At 41.1% G+C, this 17,853-nt stretch overlaps 1 protein-coding gene across 4 annotated transcripts in view; it reads left to right on the top strand.

The window, feature by feature from the left end:
* Positions 1-17,853, top strand: part of MAPRE2 (microtubule associated protein RP/EB family member 2) — a 146,104-nt gene that overhangs the window by 47,300 nt on the left and 80,951 nt on the right. For 2 of the 4 annotated variants that reach the window (XM_090285664.1, XM_090285661.1), the window contains exon 1: positions 8,014-8,280. The exons of the other annotated variants lie outside the window; for them this stretch is intronic. In XM_090285664.1, the coding sequence (XP_090141790.1) occupies positions 8,193-8,280 (88 nt within the window). In that variant the 5' untranslated portion in view covers positions 8,014-8,192. Of the gene's footprint in view, positions 1-8,013; positions 8,281-17,853 lie in introns of those variants that run through there. 4 annotated transcript variants of the gene reach the window in all.

Below are 17,853 nucleotides of genomic sequence, written 5' to 3'. Positions count from 1 at the left end.
ATGGCTGTGCAGTCCGACTCGGGAGTGACATCGTATCTGTCTCCTCCTGTGTTGAATCGACATCTTGCGATGACGCTGAAGCTACAGAGCCTGGACAGGGTAATATGGAGGGTCTGCTGTTGCCCATGCAGCAGACCCCCCCTCTCTTCGCAGCTGAAGGGTCCAAGGGAAAGACGAGTCAATACAGCTTGGCTTCAGGTGCGCCGCAGGAGTTGCCGGTGTTGACTACAACGTCAAACCGCCTTAGGGACTCCGGCTCCGGATTTTCTGTCAGGGTTTACTCCCTTAGCCTTTCCCCTGAAGAGGTATGCCGCAAGGCAGCGGAGGTTTTTTGGAGTCAGAGTTTTCCTTCTCTGATGTACCCTGACTGGAAGATTGAACCAGCGACACTTAGCTCGCAGGCCGACGCTCAATCCACTGAGCTAAACCAGCCAGGGCCATGTTAAAGGTACTTATTTAAGAAAAAGAAGATCAAGACTATGAACAATAAAATGGCAATGGATACAAATCTATCAACAATTGAATCTAAGAAACAAACTAAGCCAACAAGAGACAGAATCATGGATACAAGAGACAGGATAATGGTTGCCAGATGGAAGGGGGCTGTGGGAGAAGGGGTGAAGAGATGAGGGGTTTAGGAAGTACAAATTGGAGTTACAGAATAGCCATGAGGATGTAACTTACAGTATAGGCAATGGAGTAGCTAAAGAACTTAAACACATGACCCATGAACACGGACAATGGTGTGGAGTGTGTTGGGCAGAGGGGGGCAGAGGGGGAAAAATTGGGACAACTATAGTAGCATAATCAATAAAATATAATTTTTAAAAAGTATCCAATAAATAATAGGTATTGCTCTAATTATTGTCATTTTTACTAGAATTTCACATCTGTGCCAACAGATACTACAAACACTACTACAAATTAATGATGTCTAACTGGTTTTAAGCCAAAGTCTTTACAATGGCTGTTCAAAGCTCTGCACGTTCTGGTCCCTCTGTGATCTCTCTGACCTCATCCCTGCAACACACACACTCATACACTCCAGTGTAAGTTCCATGAGGGCAGACAATTTTATATTTTGTTAATTTCTACAATGTCAGTGCCTAGAATTACTCCTAGGACATAGGTGCTCAATAAATATTTGTTGAATGAATGATTAAGCCCTAATACAAATAAATATCAGTGCCTTGGTGAAGCTTTTTTTCGTTTCCCCAGACATGGTTACTCACTTTACTGTATTCCTGTGATACTTAATACATTCTTCAATTATAACATTTGTCACATTGTATTTTTATGGGAAACATATTTAAAGCTCTTAAATTTAACCAGATGGTATAATTCAAAAGCACATTTTTGTGAAACCTCACATTGCATAGATTTGATTGAATGATTACAGAAATCATAATGCTCTGTGAGTGTTTTTAAATTGTATTTGATCATGTTCTATGAGTTATTCCACAAAATTAAGTCCAAGCTTGAGAAAACCCAGGAAAACATGAATTAGAAAATAAATTCCAACACAGAGAAATCTTATGCGATGGCACATTTTGTGTTTGTCATTATGGAAACCTTGCTATTTTACTAGCACATAGGGAGGATGCTTGCAGGGTGCTGCCTTGTGCAGATATCAGCAGATGTGACTGATAAATAATCTGCAAAGACAAGTTAAAGTCAATCATGGAGGCACACACCTGTTTAGGTTGGCATTGAAGAAGGTTTCTTCATCACCAATTTTTCTTCAATAAAATGCTATTACTAAAAGCCAGGAGACATAAACATATACAAAATTCTTCTATGCCTTGAGGTTAAGGTAGTGAGCAAGGAGCACTCTCAGTTACAGTTCTGGCCACCAGTGTGATTGAGGGGCCAGTGCCCCTGGCTGACCAATCACGTTTATTCACTTCTATCATTTTGGGTGTGAAACATAATTTAAGTCGGTGATTGATAAGCTGTTCCTGCCATTCCGTACTGGAAAATATCCTAGGACATACACATGGGAGAAATTACTTTTCCCAGGACAGCAATGGTGACAGCTAAGTGGAATCCTCTGCCTGCATTCGAGGGCAATGACGATCTAAGGAAGCCCCCATCTAAGGTGGTGTGACAGTTGTGAATGCCTTTGACCATTGTGTGTATCAACTCCAGTGAACACACTGTAACCTGGAAAAGGCATTCATGATGAGTAGGTGCTTCTGGGATGGAATCAGGATTGACATCCATCCTGGATAATGATTTCATATATTCCCTGCTATTGTATTTTGGATTTTTCAAATCCAAAGCAGTACAAAATGCCTGTTCTAGATGAACCTCGTGTGTTGGAGAAGTAGAGAGACAATGATGTCTGCCAATACACAATTATCAGTGCTTGCTGGCCAGATCCTCAAGAGAAACGGGATTGTGCTACAAGCTAAAAACTCTGAAAATTAAAATCTGGGTTGGTTCCCAGTTCCATCTTCCTTGATTGGATCTCTGTGCTGAAACTGCTGCTGGATTCCTCTTATGCTTGTTTTCAGGGCTCTGGCTCTGTGTCCTCTGGGTCCACCTTAGTGATCTCCAAACACGAGTTTCGAATATTTGTTTGACCTTTCGGGGGGAAGAGAGGAATCCTGACTCTACTAGAATGGGGGCTCAGAGGTAGCATCAGTTTATCTGATGCCTAATTGGTGCTCATTAATGAACATATTGACCCCTCCAATACTACTAGGAGCTTTTTAATGCAAATACTTGTTGATTCTAGTTAGTTACTGATACTATATACAAGTATATAAGCCTGGATTTAATATCTCTTCTTTCCTTGAATATCTTTGCTAGGTCAGAAGACAGGTAATTTTATAAAGAATCGCAGCATTCCCTACTTACTGAAGATTTCATTATTTCCTTCAGATATGAAGTCCAACCTCTTAAAAATACCTTTGAGAGGTGCTCACCTTAACCAACTGTACGAAACAGCTCTCAGCCTTATCTGATTCAACTTTTCTACTACGACGTTTGGCCCCAGAGACTTCTCCCTCCTCTCTGCTTCTCCCCTGGGCCAGAAACCACTCCCTGTTGTGCTTTGCCCTATTATGCAAAATCCTTCACAGTCTCCTTTTACAGCCTTTCTTTTCTTTTCTTTTTTTCCCCTCAGCTTTTAAAGAGTTCCATCCCAGGGCTTCCTTTTCTCCCTGAGTGAGGTGTCAACACCCATAGCTTCAATTATCACCTGTGAGATAATTTCCTCCAAATTTCCCAGGCCTTATAAGTTTAAAGACCCACATATTCCCTTATTCAACATAATGACCACCCACCATGTGTGAATCCCAGCGACCACTCATTGTCACCAGGAGGATGTCCCGTAGGTACTTCTCTATGTCCAAAACACATTATAAGAACCTTTCTTCCAGAAGGGCAATTCAAGCTGGATTTCCTAGCTTGGTAAGTGATATCATTATCCACTTGGTCACCCAAGCTATAAACCAAGGATTCGTTTGAAATGTTTCCTCCTACTTCACTATGTGCCTCTAACCCCCATTCAACGTCCATGCCCACATCGTTAGTCAGAAAATCCTAAAAGTTTTACCCTCTGTAAATCTCAAATCCGTGCTTTCCTTTTAAACCCTTGACCTCTGTCATAGCTCAGACCTTCATCACTCTGACTCATTTTAATCTTCTTGAATATATTCTCCATACATGCCAGCATCTGACCCTCCTGATGCAAATTTCACCATTAATTTCCCTCCCTAAAGCACTTCATGGCTCTGAAACACCATAAGAGTTAGGGTCAACTCCTTAGGTTGGCCATAGCAGCTTCGGCACCTGATCTTTGTTTGCCCTGTTTCCTCCCACGGTGTCCTCCATTCTGAGTCCATACCAAACAACTTGCTGCCTCGCAGAGGCCTCACACCCTCTCCTACCTCTGTACCTCAGGGTATATGCTTGGGGAGTCCTTTATCGTCTCTCTACGCGGCCATTCCTCTTTTACATGACAGTGCTACCTAGTGGCTAAGCGTGTTAACTTAGGGGCTGAGAAAACCTGATATCCAATCCTGAACAAATTGCTTTTCCTCTTAGAGCCTCAACTTTGTCATTAGGGTTGTTTCGAGAATCAGATCAGGTATTTGTTGAAAATGAATGAATTACATATTCATTTAGTGCCTTCTACCTACCAGGCCTTGTTCTAGGAGCTACAGAAGTAGCAGCAAACAAGGCAGTTGAAGCTCCTGCCCTAAGGAATCTTACATTCTGTCTGCCTCCTCGTAAGAAGTGAACAAAAAGGTTTTGATTGTTATTCATCAAAGGTTTAGGTAATAGCTCCTTAGGGTAACTTTGCCAGACCGACTTGCCAATTTCCGTTCTGAATTAGGTGTTCCTCCTCTATGGTCCCTTATTACCCTATGTGGTACAATTATTATAGCATTATGTTGTATCGTAATTGCCAATGTTTTTATGGGACTTTTCTTCCTGTTTGCCAGCTTCCAGTACATAAGAAATCATAAGTATCAAGCAAATGAATGAACATTTTAGGATATACCTAACATATTATTTTAAAATAACACATTCCACTGAAGAGCATTTGCTCTATGCCAGACACTGTGTTAACTTTTTAAATTATGGAATTTAATCTTCACAGCAACACTATGAAACCAGTATTATTACACTGATTTCAGAGATAAGAAATCCAAATATTAGAGATAAAAAATAACTTGCTAGGGTCAAGCAGGGAATGAAGCCAAATTGGGGACCCAGATCAGCCTGACTCCAGAGCTTCAACTTTAATCATGATGCTTGATGGGAGGAGCCATTTCTCCGTGGGGCAGTTGGAGATGTAGGACATTGTCCGCATATACTTCATTACAGGTACACATACCTGTGTACATGAGGCAAAGCTTAAATCCACAATTGAGGTACACAGACATTTTAGCTTAGTTATTTTTTTTTCTATACTGATCTGATTAATTCTGCTCATCCTGCTGAGGGTGGAGTAGCAGAAATGGTTTTAAACTCGCCAGTTTAGTTTTAGTGCCTCTTCCAGTTTAGACTGCCCTTGAATAGCTCCATCTCTTGGGTGAATATTTAGTCTTTTGGATACCCTTCCCTCTCCCTGACTCCCTGGCCTGGCCATACCAAGCCACTGATTTTAGTCTTGAGTGTTATGGGGTTGCACCTGTTTGGGGAAGGAGGCGTCAGGGAGATGGAGAAGCTCTTTAAGGAGGTCTTTTCCCAGAGTCTCAGATGGGAAAGGAGACAAAAGAAAATCTCTTGGGTTGAGAACAAAGCCACTACTTCTCCAAAGTGTCCCTTTGGGCAATCCTGCTTTTATCTACTTTCATCTCCTTCTTTCTACACTCATTTGGAATTGGAAAGGGTAGATTCTTTCCTCCTCCTCCCTGCCTGTTCTTCACTTTCCCTGTATCCTAGCATCTTCCTTCCAGAAGTGGAATTTGCCCTTCCCTTCTCCCTAGGGCTACACTTGGGGAATGGCTGCCAGATCACCTGATTTTTGAGAACAGGAATGAAAACACATCTGTTTAATATTTTCAAATTATTACTCCTGGCCCTGGCTGGTGTGGCTCAGTGGGTTGAGCACCAGCCTGTGAACCAAAAGGTCACCAGTTCAATTCCCAGTCAGGGCACATACCTGGGTTTTGGGCCAGGTACCCGGTTGGGGGCGTGCAAAAGACAACCGATCAATGCACATTGCTGTTTCTCTCCCTCCCTTTACCTCTCTCTAAAAGTAAATAAACAAAATTTTTAAAAAAATTATTACTCCTGTTACTCCTGCGTCATGGAGGGTCATCACAACTCTGGAGCTCTGTGAGTCCCTTTAGAGTAATGTGGCTCAAAGCAGTTCTAGAGGAAGTATTACAAGGGCTCTTAGATACCTCTTTCACCTGACTCACTTTCTCTTTCAGTCCATCAACCCAAGTTCTTGGCTATAGTAATCTTCTCCTTCACAAGCAGCCTAGAAACTATGGGACTATTCACTCCACAAGATTAGTTGGTATAGTCAATGAACCATGTATTCAAATTGTAACAAATTTAGTCCCTATGATAACATCAGTGATGTCTAACATATTACTTAAATATAGGTTTATGAAAAAGTAAGTTGTAATAAAGAACACAAAATGAGAGGGCATACTCTGAAAACATTAAATACTTGATTTGTAGACTGTGCCTTTCAGCTTCAGACTGTCCCCTCTGAAAGGGGAAGCTTTAGTGAAAGAGAACAAATTACTAAGGAAATTGACAACCCTGGCTCTAATAACAGAAATAGTAAGAGGAAGTGGATCTTTGTAGCAATGACTATACTCTCTAGCCCCTTATATAGCTCATTGTGCAATGTAAGGCTTATGTGTATCTTGCACCTTGTAAAAGTCTTAGGTCAGATGTGGACCTTTATCATATAAGAAATAATTCTCATGTAAGCCAAGAAATCAGCTTGTATACTGTGAATTCACTGGAGAAACATTAAATGAAATTATTAAAATGTAGCCCGAAAGAAGAATCTAAAATAGGAGGGAGAATATCCCCTTGTTAAAGAAAGTCATTACCATCTGGGTTGTAAACCATTTATTTCTGATTCTAGTAGTTAGATGCCAGAAGTAACTTATTACCAGGGAGACATGCTGGACAACTGTCAAGAATGACAAAGGTTTTACTTGTTTTTAATATCTGTACCACAGAATGATAAAGCTAATGAGCCACACAATGATGTGAACAGGTGAACCATATGGCTTAGTACTTTCTGCCACATATATTTATGCTGTTTTTTACACCCAGTTCTTCTTCCCTTCCCTTCCCACCCACAAAAGGTCAGAGACCACTTTGATAACCAGAGAATCCTTCAAAGTCTCTTCTCACTGGAGGAGAGCAATGGACACATATCTGGGGTCTGTTCAGACTTTATAATCTAATCCATAGACTTTGCACAGTAATAGGAAATCTAGTCACAGCTATCTTTTCACAGTGGTCGCATTGAGAGTGTACATCAAGTACTTGATTCTTACCTTGATATACAATATTTATGAGCTCACGTTAAGTATAGATCACTATTGTCAATCGCATTGTTAAAGGCATGACACTTTGAAGTTCCAGATCCCTACTTTTTAGCTGTATGACCTTGAGCATGTTACTTAATCTCATTAGTTTACTCATCTTTAAAATAGGGATAATAATAATAGTACCTGTCTCATAACCAATGTATTCGAAAACTGCATAACAGTGGTATAGAACAGCCTGAATATTGAGAACTTCCAAATACTAAATTGGGTGTTCACATAGTTCAAATGGAAATGAAATAAAAGACAAGGAGTTAATTATCTGTATCAGAAAGCAGTATAAGAATTTGAATTAAGGGGTCTGTGATGTTCTGAAATGGTGGTTATCTTTTTTACAAACCCTCTTTGGGGATTCTTTTGCGCAGAAATATCTCTTCATTTGTCATTTTAATTTTGACGTTATTAAAGTAAAGGCTACATTGATTAGAAGGAAATATAGCTTCCTCTTAGGTTTTCAGATTAGAGGTTTATTTTGGGAAGTTGGTTGCTTCTGTTTGGAGAATAGGGGAGGAACTGGAAATTGTAAAGCCTTCGTCTGATACATTTTCTAGAAGCAGGACACCAGGTCTTACACTTTCCTGAAACCAGACCGAGTTTAATTTTAATGGCGTGAGAACTTGGTATTGAAGGAGTTAAAGGGTCTCCCACACCCCCCTCTGCTTGAATCGCTCTTTTGTGTACACAGCTGCAGTTGGAGCAATGGTCGGAAAGGAAATGGTTAGAGGAAGAGCTGGTTTTCAGACCATGCGAGTCTGCGAGGGGGGCAGGGGGTGGCCCGAGATTTTACATGCCAGATGTAGGCCTGCCCGGGTGCCTGCCTGGAGCTGCCGGCGGTCACGCCATGGCCCTGTGCGAATTGAGGCGAGGTGATGAGTTAGCGAGTTGCTATGGTGACGGGATCGGCCACGTGACCAGGCTGCTGCTGCCGGCGCTTTGACGTCAGCAGCCAGGAGGGCGGGACGCAGGAGGGCGGGGCGGGAGCCTGAGCTGGGAGAAGGGAGCTCGTGAGCAGGCAGCAGGCAAGGTCTGCGTGAGGAGCAGGCGAGCGGGACGGCAAGACTCAGCCACCTTCCTCACCAGCCAGCCGACAGCGATTTGTTCCCTTCCTCGGGAGTGCGCCAATGCCTGGTCCGACCCAAACCCTGTCCCCAAATGGCGAGAACAACAACGACATCATCCAGGATAACGGGACCATCATTCCTTTCCGGAAGCACACGGTGCGCGGGGAGCGTTCCTACAGGTAATGGGTCTGGCACCGGGAGCGGTGCCGGGCGGGGACCTCGGCGGGGGCGCGCGGAAATCCGGCCCGTTATATAATGAAGCAGACACTGCGCCGACCGGGCTGCAGACGTGCGTTTGTGAAGGCAGTTGTGATTCTTTGCTCTCCGTTTCCATGTGTCATGTTGAGTATGCATGGAGGCTTCACGATTGCAGATGGAAAGCATTTTGTGAATAGGTTTCCTGCCTGCGAGGGGTCTCCCTCCATCTCATTTCTTCCACATTGATAAAAAGGCAAGCAGTTTTACCCCCTCTTCAAAGGGAGAGAAGCTGTAGCACTTCCTTTCCTCCTTCCCTTCGAGATTTTTAAAGAAACCATTAGGTAGGCTGTGTCCAAAGGCAGCGGATAGGAGGATGGAGAGGAAAACGTTTGCGCTTGCCCTGGTGTGTATGCAGGAAAGATGGAATCCTCTAGATTAAGCTGCAGTCTGTGATGTTAAACCGCCAGATTGATGGAGCTTTGTAAGAATTCTGCTCGCTGATTGGTGCAAGGATTGACAGCAGAGGTCATGGTGTCAGGCATTAACCAAAATTTCCTTCATAGAACCCAAGGTTTGTTAGAAAGAGACTGGACTGCAACGGACCTGAAAAAAAAAAAACGGCGTGCTGTTATGCATTTTCTTAGGAATTTATGGCCTCCGCATGGGTGGGGGAGCCCGCCCTTTTTATTTACAGTAGGAAGGTAATTCCTGGTATTTTGCTGAGGTCTGATTTGAGGATGGGGCTGATCTTGGTCATTGTGTTGTGAGCCTTATGATTAATGAGTCGGCCGGTGCGGTTGGCATCATTTTTACATTAGCATATCTGGCAATATGTTCTAGTAGATAAGCTCATTAAAATTGTTTGCATTGTTTGATAAGGATAACAATGTAATGGAGAATGCAGCTAGAGTCTAATGAAGCTCAAGGCCACACTTGAAAGGAGACTGATCTTCACTAATATTTCCTCTGAAGTTCTTTTGTACTGAGGTAGTTATATATAAATGTTACCTTGATAACCACTAACAATGCTTTTGCTTTGAAGCAGAACACACATACCTCTAGAGTGCATCCTCTCAGCTGGTGAGCAACAGGAAATAACTTTTTTTTGTTATGCCTTCATCTAAACAGTCAGATAGTATTATGGGTGGATTATTCTATGTGTATAAATGTTTATAAAATAGAACCCAAAGTACCCCACTTCCTCTGCCTTTGACCAATGAAACACTATTTGCTGACTCAAAAACAAATGATAAGCAACCTTTGCCCTGTCATCTCTGGTAGTTGTATAAATACTTGGAGTCATTTTTGGCTGTGCCCATGAAGTCACTGAAATCTTATGCCTTACGGTTCCAACTAATATGTTGACATGGTATCCTTACAGATTCCACTTGCTTGTCATTCTCTTAATGGGATTCTCCTTTTGGAGACCCCAGCCTGCAACTGGAAAGTTGGGTCCCTGTCTCACTTACTCCTCTGCCTTTCTCTGTGAACACTCTCAGGCCTCAAATAGAATTAAAAACAAAAACAAAAACAAAAATCCTGAGTTGCATTTAAACCTCACTTATTTAAGCTCCTCTTATAGGTAATTCATTTGAAGCCCTTATCTCTTAAATGATTTAATCTCTGCCACGTAGGTAGCTGTTGCTTTTGAGATGGAGTTTGAATTTTACCACGTGGGCCAAAGGATGTGGCCTAGTTGGGTTTTATTAGTCATATGAACTAACTTGAAATGGCAATGGAAAATCACTTGGCTGAAAGGTTAAATACTAATTTGGGTAATAAATTATTGCTTTAAAATAAAATTTTATTTACTTTTTAAATTCAGTTCAAGTTATTTCTGTTTCCTGAATTATTTCCAGTTTGCTTTCTGCTACCTAAAATAATATAAAAAACAAAACTGAATTGGAATAAAAGTCCTGACTTGAAAAACTAATAAGTCACTATGAGCATCATTGCATTCATATTTTATGTAATAGGGTTATTGGACACTATAGTGAGAGATGTCATAGGTTAAATGAAGAAGGGAGCCTCCAAAATTATACATGTAGTCTATTATACAAAGGGTGCGCACAGGGACAGACACGCTTGCTGTTATCCTCGGTCTGCTTTTCTTCCAAAGTGGATGACTAGTGTCTCATAACTACCACTTATTTTTCTGTAGGGGTGTAAGGGAAGGAAAAATGTGACACTTTTTTTTTTTTAAATCCAGGAACTGTTCTGGAATAATATTGCCATTAAATTACTGAGAAAACTTGGAAGGCAGTTTGAAAGCCAGAGTAGAGTTGTAACCAAATAAGTTTTACTTTGGCTGTAGGTTCAGTATAGCCGCTACCAGTGAGAGGTGCTTGAGAGTTCTGTTTGGGTCCCATGGAAGACCTGGATAAGCACAGAGCCCTGGGATGTCATAGGGAATTCTCTTTCTGATTCCTTTACTGAGTTCTAGATGGGCCTCCCAGCGGATCTTTTATCTTTTTAGAGATAAAAATGTAGATACCTACATTTGCTCATTACCTGTAAGATTATTTCACTACATTCTTATAAAGTTTTTGTGAGGTTAACTTCAAAATGTTTAAAACAAAGACTTTCTTAAAAGAAAAGAGCTATGTAAATATAAGAAGAACATTGTGATTACTGAAAGAGGAACTCTTAGGAGCTCCAGGATGAGCACCCTCACCTGGCAGGTAACACAACTCAGAGGAGTAGACAAATGACAAGACAGTGTTTCCCAGCACTGTCAGTGAGCAAGCTGTCACCTCCCAGCAGGAGACATTATTGCCATAACATTTGCACCAGATCGTTTATAAATAAGGGTCAAATATGGTTCATGATCCACATGTCTTAACCCAGGTATCTCTTACTATAAACAGAGCCCATTTTTCCAGCCTGGACTAGAGTGGGTAGTAAATCATTATTGAGACCTGTGTGCACTTTGGTTAGAAGAGCAAGTTTCCTTTAGAAAACTACCTCTCTCTCCATTAGTCATTTTAACTGAAAAGAGCAAGTGCAAAAAATGGCTCAGCAGAGCCATGTGGACATGTTTCCATGGTTCGTGTCCACAGCCGTGTGATAGCTTCCTCATTGCACTTATGCTCACTAGAAATCCCTACATGTTGAGAGCTTCTTAAAATACAGATGTGGCATGGGCCGTTTGAGGTGACACTGTTTAATTCACACAGTGAGCGAGTCCTGCTCTGGCTCTCCCTGGAGAGGCTACTGCTCCCTATAGCTGTTTCATGCAGATGCTAGTAGGAAATGAGATTTATTAACTGGCCTTCTGCCCACAGCATCTTTGTTTGCATACTCCAGGCTTTTAAGAATGAATGTATAAGTCCAGAGGACTTTTTTCACACTGGTGTTTGAACATGCAACTACAGTAGTGTATGTTTCTGAATACGTTTTAAAAAATTACTTGACCCCAGGAAATGGACTGTAAAAAAAAAAAAAACAAAACAAAGCAAAATTAAACTTAAGCTAAAACGTTGGCTCTGGCATCTAACTTTACCAACTTTGAAAAATGAACTCTTATTAAGACAGACAAAAACAGAACTCATGCGTGTGTGTGTATAAAAGATAGTCATGAAAGCGTGTTCCATTTAATAGAAGCTATTGTAACATGGCTCACTTTAATCAGAATATAGTTTTCAGATGTAACGCCCCAAAACAACAACTACAGACATTAAAAGTCTGGCCTCGTGTGTCTCTGCTCTATATGTATTAGTATCATCTGAGCTTACTAGTGTCATAGGAGGTTTTCAAAAATAGTGATTTTTGTCCTCATTACTTAGTATTTGTAAAAAATCAAAGGATTACCTGATGCTTTGGTTCTTTGGTGCCCAATTTTTGAACTTCTTTTCAGGGTCCTTTGGCAGAGCTTCTGTTAAGGGGATGGTCTTCTGGGTGCCCTTAGTTAGAGGCTCACCCCTCCTCACCAGCGGCTGTCATTGGTCATATCTGTTTACAATGCACTATCTTAGTGGAACAGTGGTTTGAGATGGTTCAGTGGTTGTTTCCCATATGCAGTATCTTTCCATTATTTATGGGACCTCTTGAAGCTGCAATGAATAATCCTTTATTCATTAATGGGGGGGGGATCTAAAGGAGGGGGAAGTATTGGGACTAATCTCAATATTCTGTTTGGTTTGGAGAATTAATTTGACAAATACTTGAGAGTCTGCTCTGGGCAAGCTCTCTGCTGGATGCCCCTTCAAGGACCTTGAGTTCTAGTAAAGTCAGATGTGTGAGCAACTCGTTTTGTAACAGATATACCTTGTGAATATTTGGCGGTCTGATAGTAAAAGTGGTTTGCATTTCCTGAGCCCATAGTGACTCAAAGTAGAAAAAGATACCCTCAAGGCCAGTGTACTGCAGGATCCTAAACTACACTGTGGGAGACCAAACATTTTGGTGAAGAGTGTAGGCTCTAGAATCAGAACTCTGACTGGCCTGGTGAGATGCATCTTGAGCAGTAGTGGAAAATGAGGCAGGAGCACTGAAAGACAGGCAGTGTGGTCAGAATGTGAAAATGGGAAACCATTGAAAACTCATTAATCAAAAAACAGCATAATTTAAACAGAAATGTGCATGCTGGAATTGATGTCCTACTTTGAAATGAGTTAAAAGGAAAAGGAAGTTCTAATAGTGCCCCACTCTGTAGGCTCCAGAAGAGCTAGAGAATCCTTAATTCACCATGACAGAACTTTCTGAAGCCCAATGTGGGGATCAGGACCAGGCAGACAGGTTCTCTGGCTCAAGGCATCTTTCCCTGAGTGGAAGCAATCACAGGCCTGGTACTTGGGTCAGACAGTGGCTTCAGAATTTGCAGAAGCCCACTTCCTGGTTAGCAGCCTAACTTCAAGGAGCAGATAATCTGTACGCTTACAGTATTCTAACCATCCCAAATTCAAAAGCAAGGTGTCTGATACTTGGTTATGAAGGCGCCTCCTGAGTCATTTAGTACCTTAAAATGTGCAGACATGACTCTGATGAAAAACTGCTTGGGGCATTCGCTCCATGTGGCTCCCAGTGCCAATTCCTCTGACAGCTGGAAGGTGATTGCCTTGATGGCAGGCTCTGGAGAAGACAGAATTTTCCTTGGATTTCATGGGTTTGTTTACTTTTGAGTTTTGTCAATTTCAATTTAAAGGAAAATTGATTTGTTCCTCTCCTGTGAAAAGTATTTTTCCACAATGAAATATGTTAGAATATGCATATATATTAGAATAGCTTCATTTTCCTGACCTTAGGCTATCTTCAGCTATCAGCCACTGCAGTACTAAATTGGATATGTCCTACTCACCTAGTATCCTAAGTACTATTTCTGCAGCCCTTTCTGTTACAACACCCCACATACATCCCATTGGTATCTTACGAACTTTGTTTCTTAGTTCATTTAAAAATAATAATTGTTTAGCTTTGTGTTCTGGTCCTTGGAATTTATACTATTTTGAGAGAAGTCTTTCAAAACGGAAACCTACAGTTCACAGAGGCAAAAACTGAAATTACATGGCATTCACTTTACAGCATGAGTCAAAGAAATTTCTGCTAAATATGTTTGTGTTAAATGCATTCCCAAAATCCTCATTTATTTTTGTGAAAATAGGCCACCAAGAAATAATTTCTTAGTAGAAAAAAAGACTTGTGTATTTTTAGTGTCTACTCTACCCAGGCTAATTAGGATTTTACTCACTTGATCCAGGACAAGCTTTCTTACTGAAAGCATTATTTTGTTTTTTTTGTCTGAAGGTGATAATATATACACAACATGGTCAAGTTGATGGCTGCTCTCAGTGATGGTGTTCTTTTGTGTAATTTATCTAGAATTCAAACTTCCTGCTATTTATAAACCTCATTTGGTTTGGGCAGGTAAAACGTGCCCCAGGAACCAGATCTGGGCCACGGCTTGGAACAGAATAGGAACAGGGCAAGAGACTTGAGAGAGAAGAGAATGTGTTGTCAATAACACAGCATGCACTGCGAAGTCCATTAAACTCGGGGTCCTGCACACAGACTTGGTCCTGAAGTTGATGGCCGGTGTTTGTCGTTGCGTAACCCTAGAATGCCGGTGCTCTTTATATGAGACACACATTAGATTTCTCTGATCCTGTTTTACTTTTCCTAGAAGTGGTGTTTATTTTTGTTTGTTCTTGAGAGTCAGCTTACCTTGGTAAAAAACTCTGAGAGGTCATTTGTCAAAAATGCTAGGGACCTTGATATCTCAGGGAGGCGTTCTTAGGTTCAGTTTTACTTTGTTTATAAACAGTAATATTCCTTTATTTAAGAGCATGATTTGCTGCAAGGTTTGCATTTGGTATTCAGCAAATCAGAAGAAAGCGAAGCTACTAAAACGGGCTTCTCTCCCCCACCCCAATCTATTTCCTTGTTATCATTTCAGAACACCAAAACATGTCTTCAGTTGGCTAACAATAAAACAATTTTAATTTCCACTCTTTAAATAATTACACAATTATGTTATATTAAAATTTAAGCCAAAATTTTTGCAGACTCTTAATCTGTTCTTTCAGCAAAATTGAGTTCCTGCTGTATGCTCAACTCCATGCTGGGCACTTAGAATACAGAGATGAAATATGCACAGCCCCTCCTTGAAAAGCCTCTAGTACCCACGACAGCAGGCAGGGAGAGAGGAATCTGAGATCAGGCATACATCTGACCCCAATAAAGTAATTTTGTGATTATTGTGCTGATAACCTGGCAGAGGAAAAATGATCACTTCTAGAATTTTCAGAAGCTTTCAGAAATGGAGCATGAAAATATAAACTGTTTGAGTGTGTGTGTCCCCTCTGTGTATAAGTTTTAATACAGCCTTATGCCATAATTTTGAGCATCGTTGAGTGATTTATATGGTGAAAGGTTACTTCTCCATTGCAAAGAGTCACTTGAGGACAAGTAAAAAGGTCTATCTCTTTTGGGCCCCCAATTTTTATGATATTTGTATTGCCTATCACTAGGTTAAAAAGAATTACACTGTACTATTATGTAAAAGAAGTGAGGAAAATGAAAGTATATACTCATGTTTACTTGATTTGCCTGGAAAAACTGCAAGGATATAAACTAATAACAGTGGGAACTGGACAGATAAGTCCCCGTATATCTTTTTATAGAGTCTTTATTTTAACAATGAGTTTTACCTGCTGAGATATATTGGGAAGCATCTCAATATATTCATAGACTTACTGAAGTCACATGGATGATATTAAAAATTTACCTAATGCAGTTATGACTTAATTAAGTCAGTATCACAAATCACAAATGAAATGTGCTCCTATAGCATCTGCCCTTTGAGGTTTCACACATCGTAATCCATATAATCCATATTTTGTTTCACTTTCTCCAGAGTACATTGGATCTGCCTCGTGTGTGTGTGTGTGTGTGTGTGTGTGTGTGTGTGTGATGCGTTCAGCCTGCTTAGTATGCTCTGTGAATCTTGTATTAACTGCAAAATAATCCTCTGTGAGGATTCTTTTTCCATATCCTCTTTGAATTTTTGTTTTCGTATCACTTTTTGAACACCTGCTGTGTGTCAGGCACTGTTTGGGAACCCTAAAACAGTAAGGTTATGGCTTATTACCATATTTTAGCCATTCTGCTATGGCCCTCTGGCTTCCCCCAACTCTTAGTCAAACCTCACCACCTTATGGACATTATTGAGCAATATGTGGCCTTCATGTGACCACTGCAATAGTGCTGGTGTGACACTGGCCGGGAAACAAGCCATCTTCATTCACCATCCACCAGTCTGAGTGAATCCCCATGGAGACTGACCAATTAAGAGTCACCAAGAGGAGAGCTTTGAATACATTACCCCAGCTACAGGGACCTGCTCACCATCAATAACCGTGAAATTAAAAGCTTGTGGTGCTTATGAGCTGACTGTCTCTGCTGGAAAAGGAGGATGTGGAAGAGGGAGTGATTGGTGGGTACAGCCCGGAGGGGGTGGGCCCTGCGCAGGGTGAGGCCTTCTTGGGGTGGAAGTGCCAGCTCCTTGCTCCTCCCTCCTGGCTCCCTCTCTGTTTCTGGAGGCAAAGTAAATCGGTCCCTGCAGCACGTGTTCTCTAGAGGGAAGGAGAAAGAGAGGAGTCATCAGCCACCTGGGCAGGGGACTGACAACAGAAGGGAATGGAGACCTGTGAGTCTTTCCAAAATCCCCTAGTGAGGATAGCAACACAGTAAACCGAAAAGCAGTTTGGTGTTTGGAAAGCCAATTTTTTCTCTCCCTGGAATTTCTGATGGGCAGATAGTATCGTCATACCACTGACTTTTAAGATGCCAGCATGCCTGGCCAGGTAGCTCAGTTGGTTAGAGCATTGTCCCAAGACACCAAGGTTGCAGGTTTGATCCCTGGTCAGGGCACATACAAGAATCAACCGATAAAAGCACAAGTAAGTAAAACAACAAAATTGATGTGTCTTTCTCTCTCTCGCTTCATTCCTTTCTCTCTAAAAGTCAATTAAAAAAAGAATCAACCAATACATAACTAAGTGGAACAACAAATTGGTGTTTCTCTCTCTCTCATCAATAAATTTTTTTTAATTGAAAAAAAGATGTCAGCATGAAAAACGGTGAGCATGTTTCAAGCCTGTGTGATGAGTGTGTTACTGCTCCCTCAACTCCAGTTCAAAACTTGGTCTGGACTGAAAAGTTGGCCTGGACTATCCAGCACCCCTCCATTCCTACCCCAAAGTAAGATGACCTGGGGTTCTCAAAGTCCCGCATTGCTACTTGGAGAGGCAGTGCGATATTGTGGCAAAGCTCAGACTCAAGCCTGAGACTTCTGTATCCCAGCTGCACCCCTTTCTAACTATATGATCTAGGACAAAATTTTTATCCTCTCCAAACCCCATTTTCTTAATGTGCAAATGGAAACAAAGACATCAACATCACAGAGTTATTAATGAGATATGGAATGTAAGGTATACCAAGCAGTGACTGGTAGAAGTAAATACTTTTTAAAATGTCAGCTAGTATTGTTGCTTGTAGTTTTAATCTGTTCTTTTACCCTATCTTTATATTAATCTATGACCTCTGTGTCCTCAGTACCTGGTGCAATGTCTGGCTCATGACAGATGTTCATTAAAAGTCTAAATTGAATGTGGAAAAAAAATGAACAAGTTATACTATAATCTTTCCCACTCTTACCAACTTTATTAAAAAGAAGTTCATGTGCAGTAAATTGCACTTATTTAAAGTATATGACTCAGTGAGTTTTGGCAATGCATATGCCCTTGAAGCCATGACTCCCAAAAGATTCCGGATACCCTTTGGAGTATTCCCTCTGTCCACCGCCCCAGGCAACCACTGTTCTCCTTTCTGTCACCATAGTCGAGATCACATTTTTGATAAATGGAATCTACAGATTGTCCTCTCTCATGTCTGATTCTTTTACTCAGCATAATGATTTTAAGATTGATCTAAATTAGGTTCACCAGAGTTCAGTATTCTGTATTGCTGAGTAGTATTCCATCGTATGGCTATACCATGTTTTGTTTATTCAGCAATTGATGAACATTTGGGTTGTTCACAGTTCTTAGCAATTATAA

This window comes from Furipterus horrens, unplaced genomic scaffold, assembly GCF_987537825.1.
Source record: "Furipterus horrens unplaced genomic scaffold, mFurHor1.1.pri manual_scaffold_8, whole genome shotgun sequence".
NCBI lineage: Eukaryota > Metazoa > Chordata > Mammalia > Chiroptera > Furipteridae > Furipterus > Furipterus horrens.
Note: the sequence above shows the minus strand (reverse complement) of the source record. Positions and strands in the feature narration are given on the sequence as shown.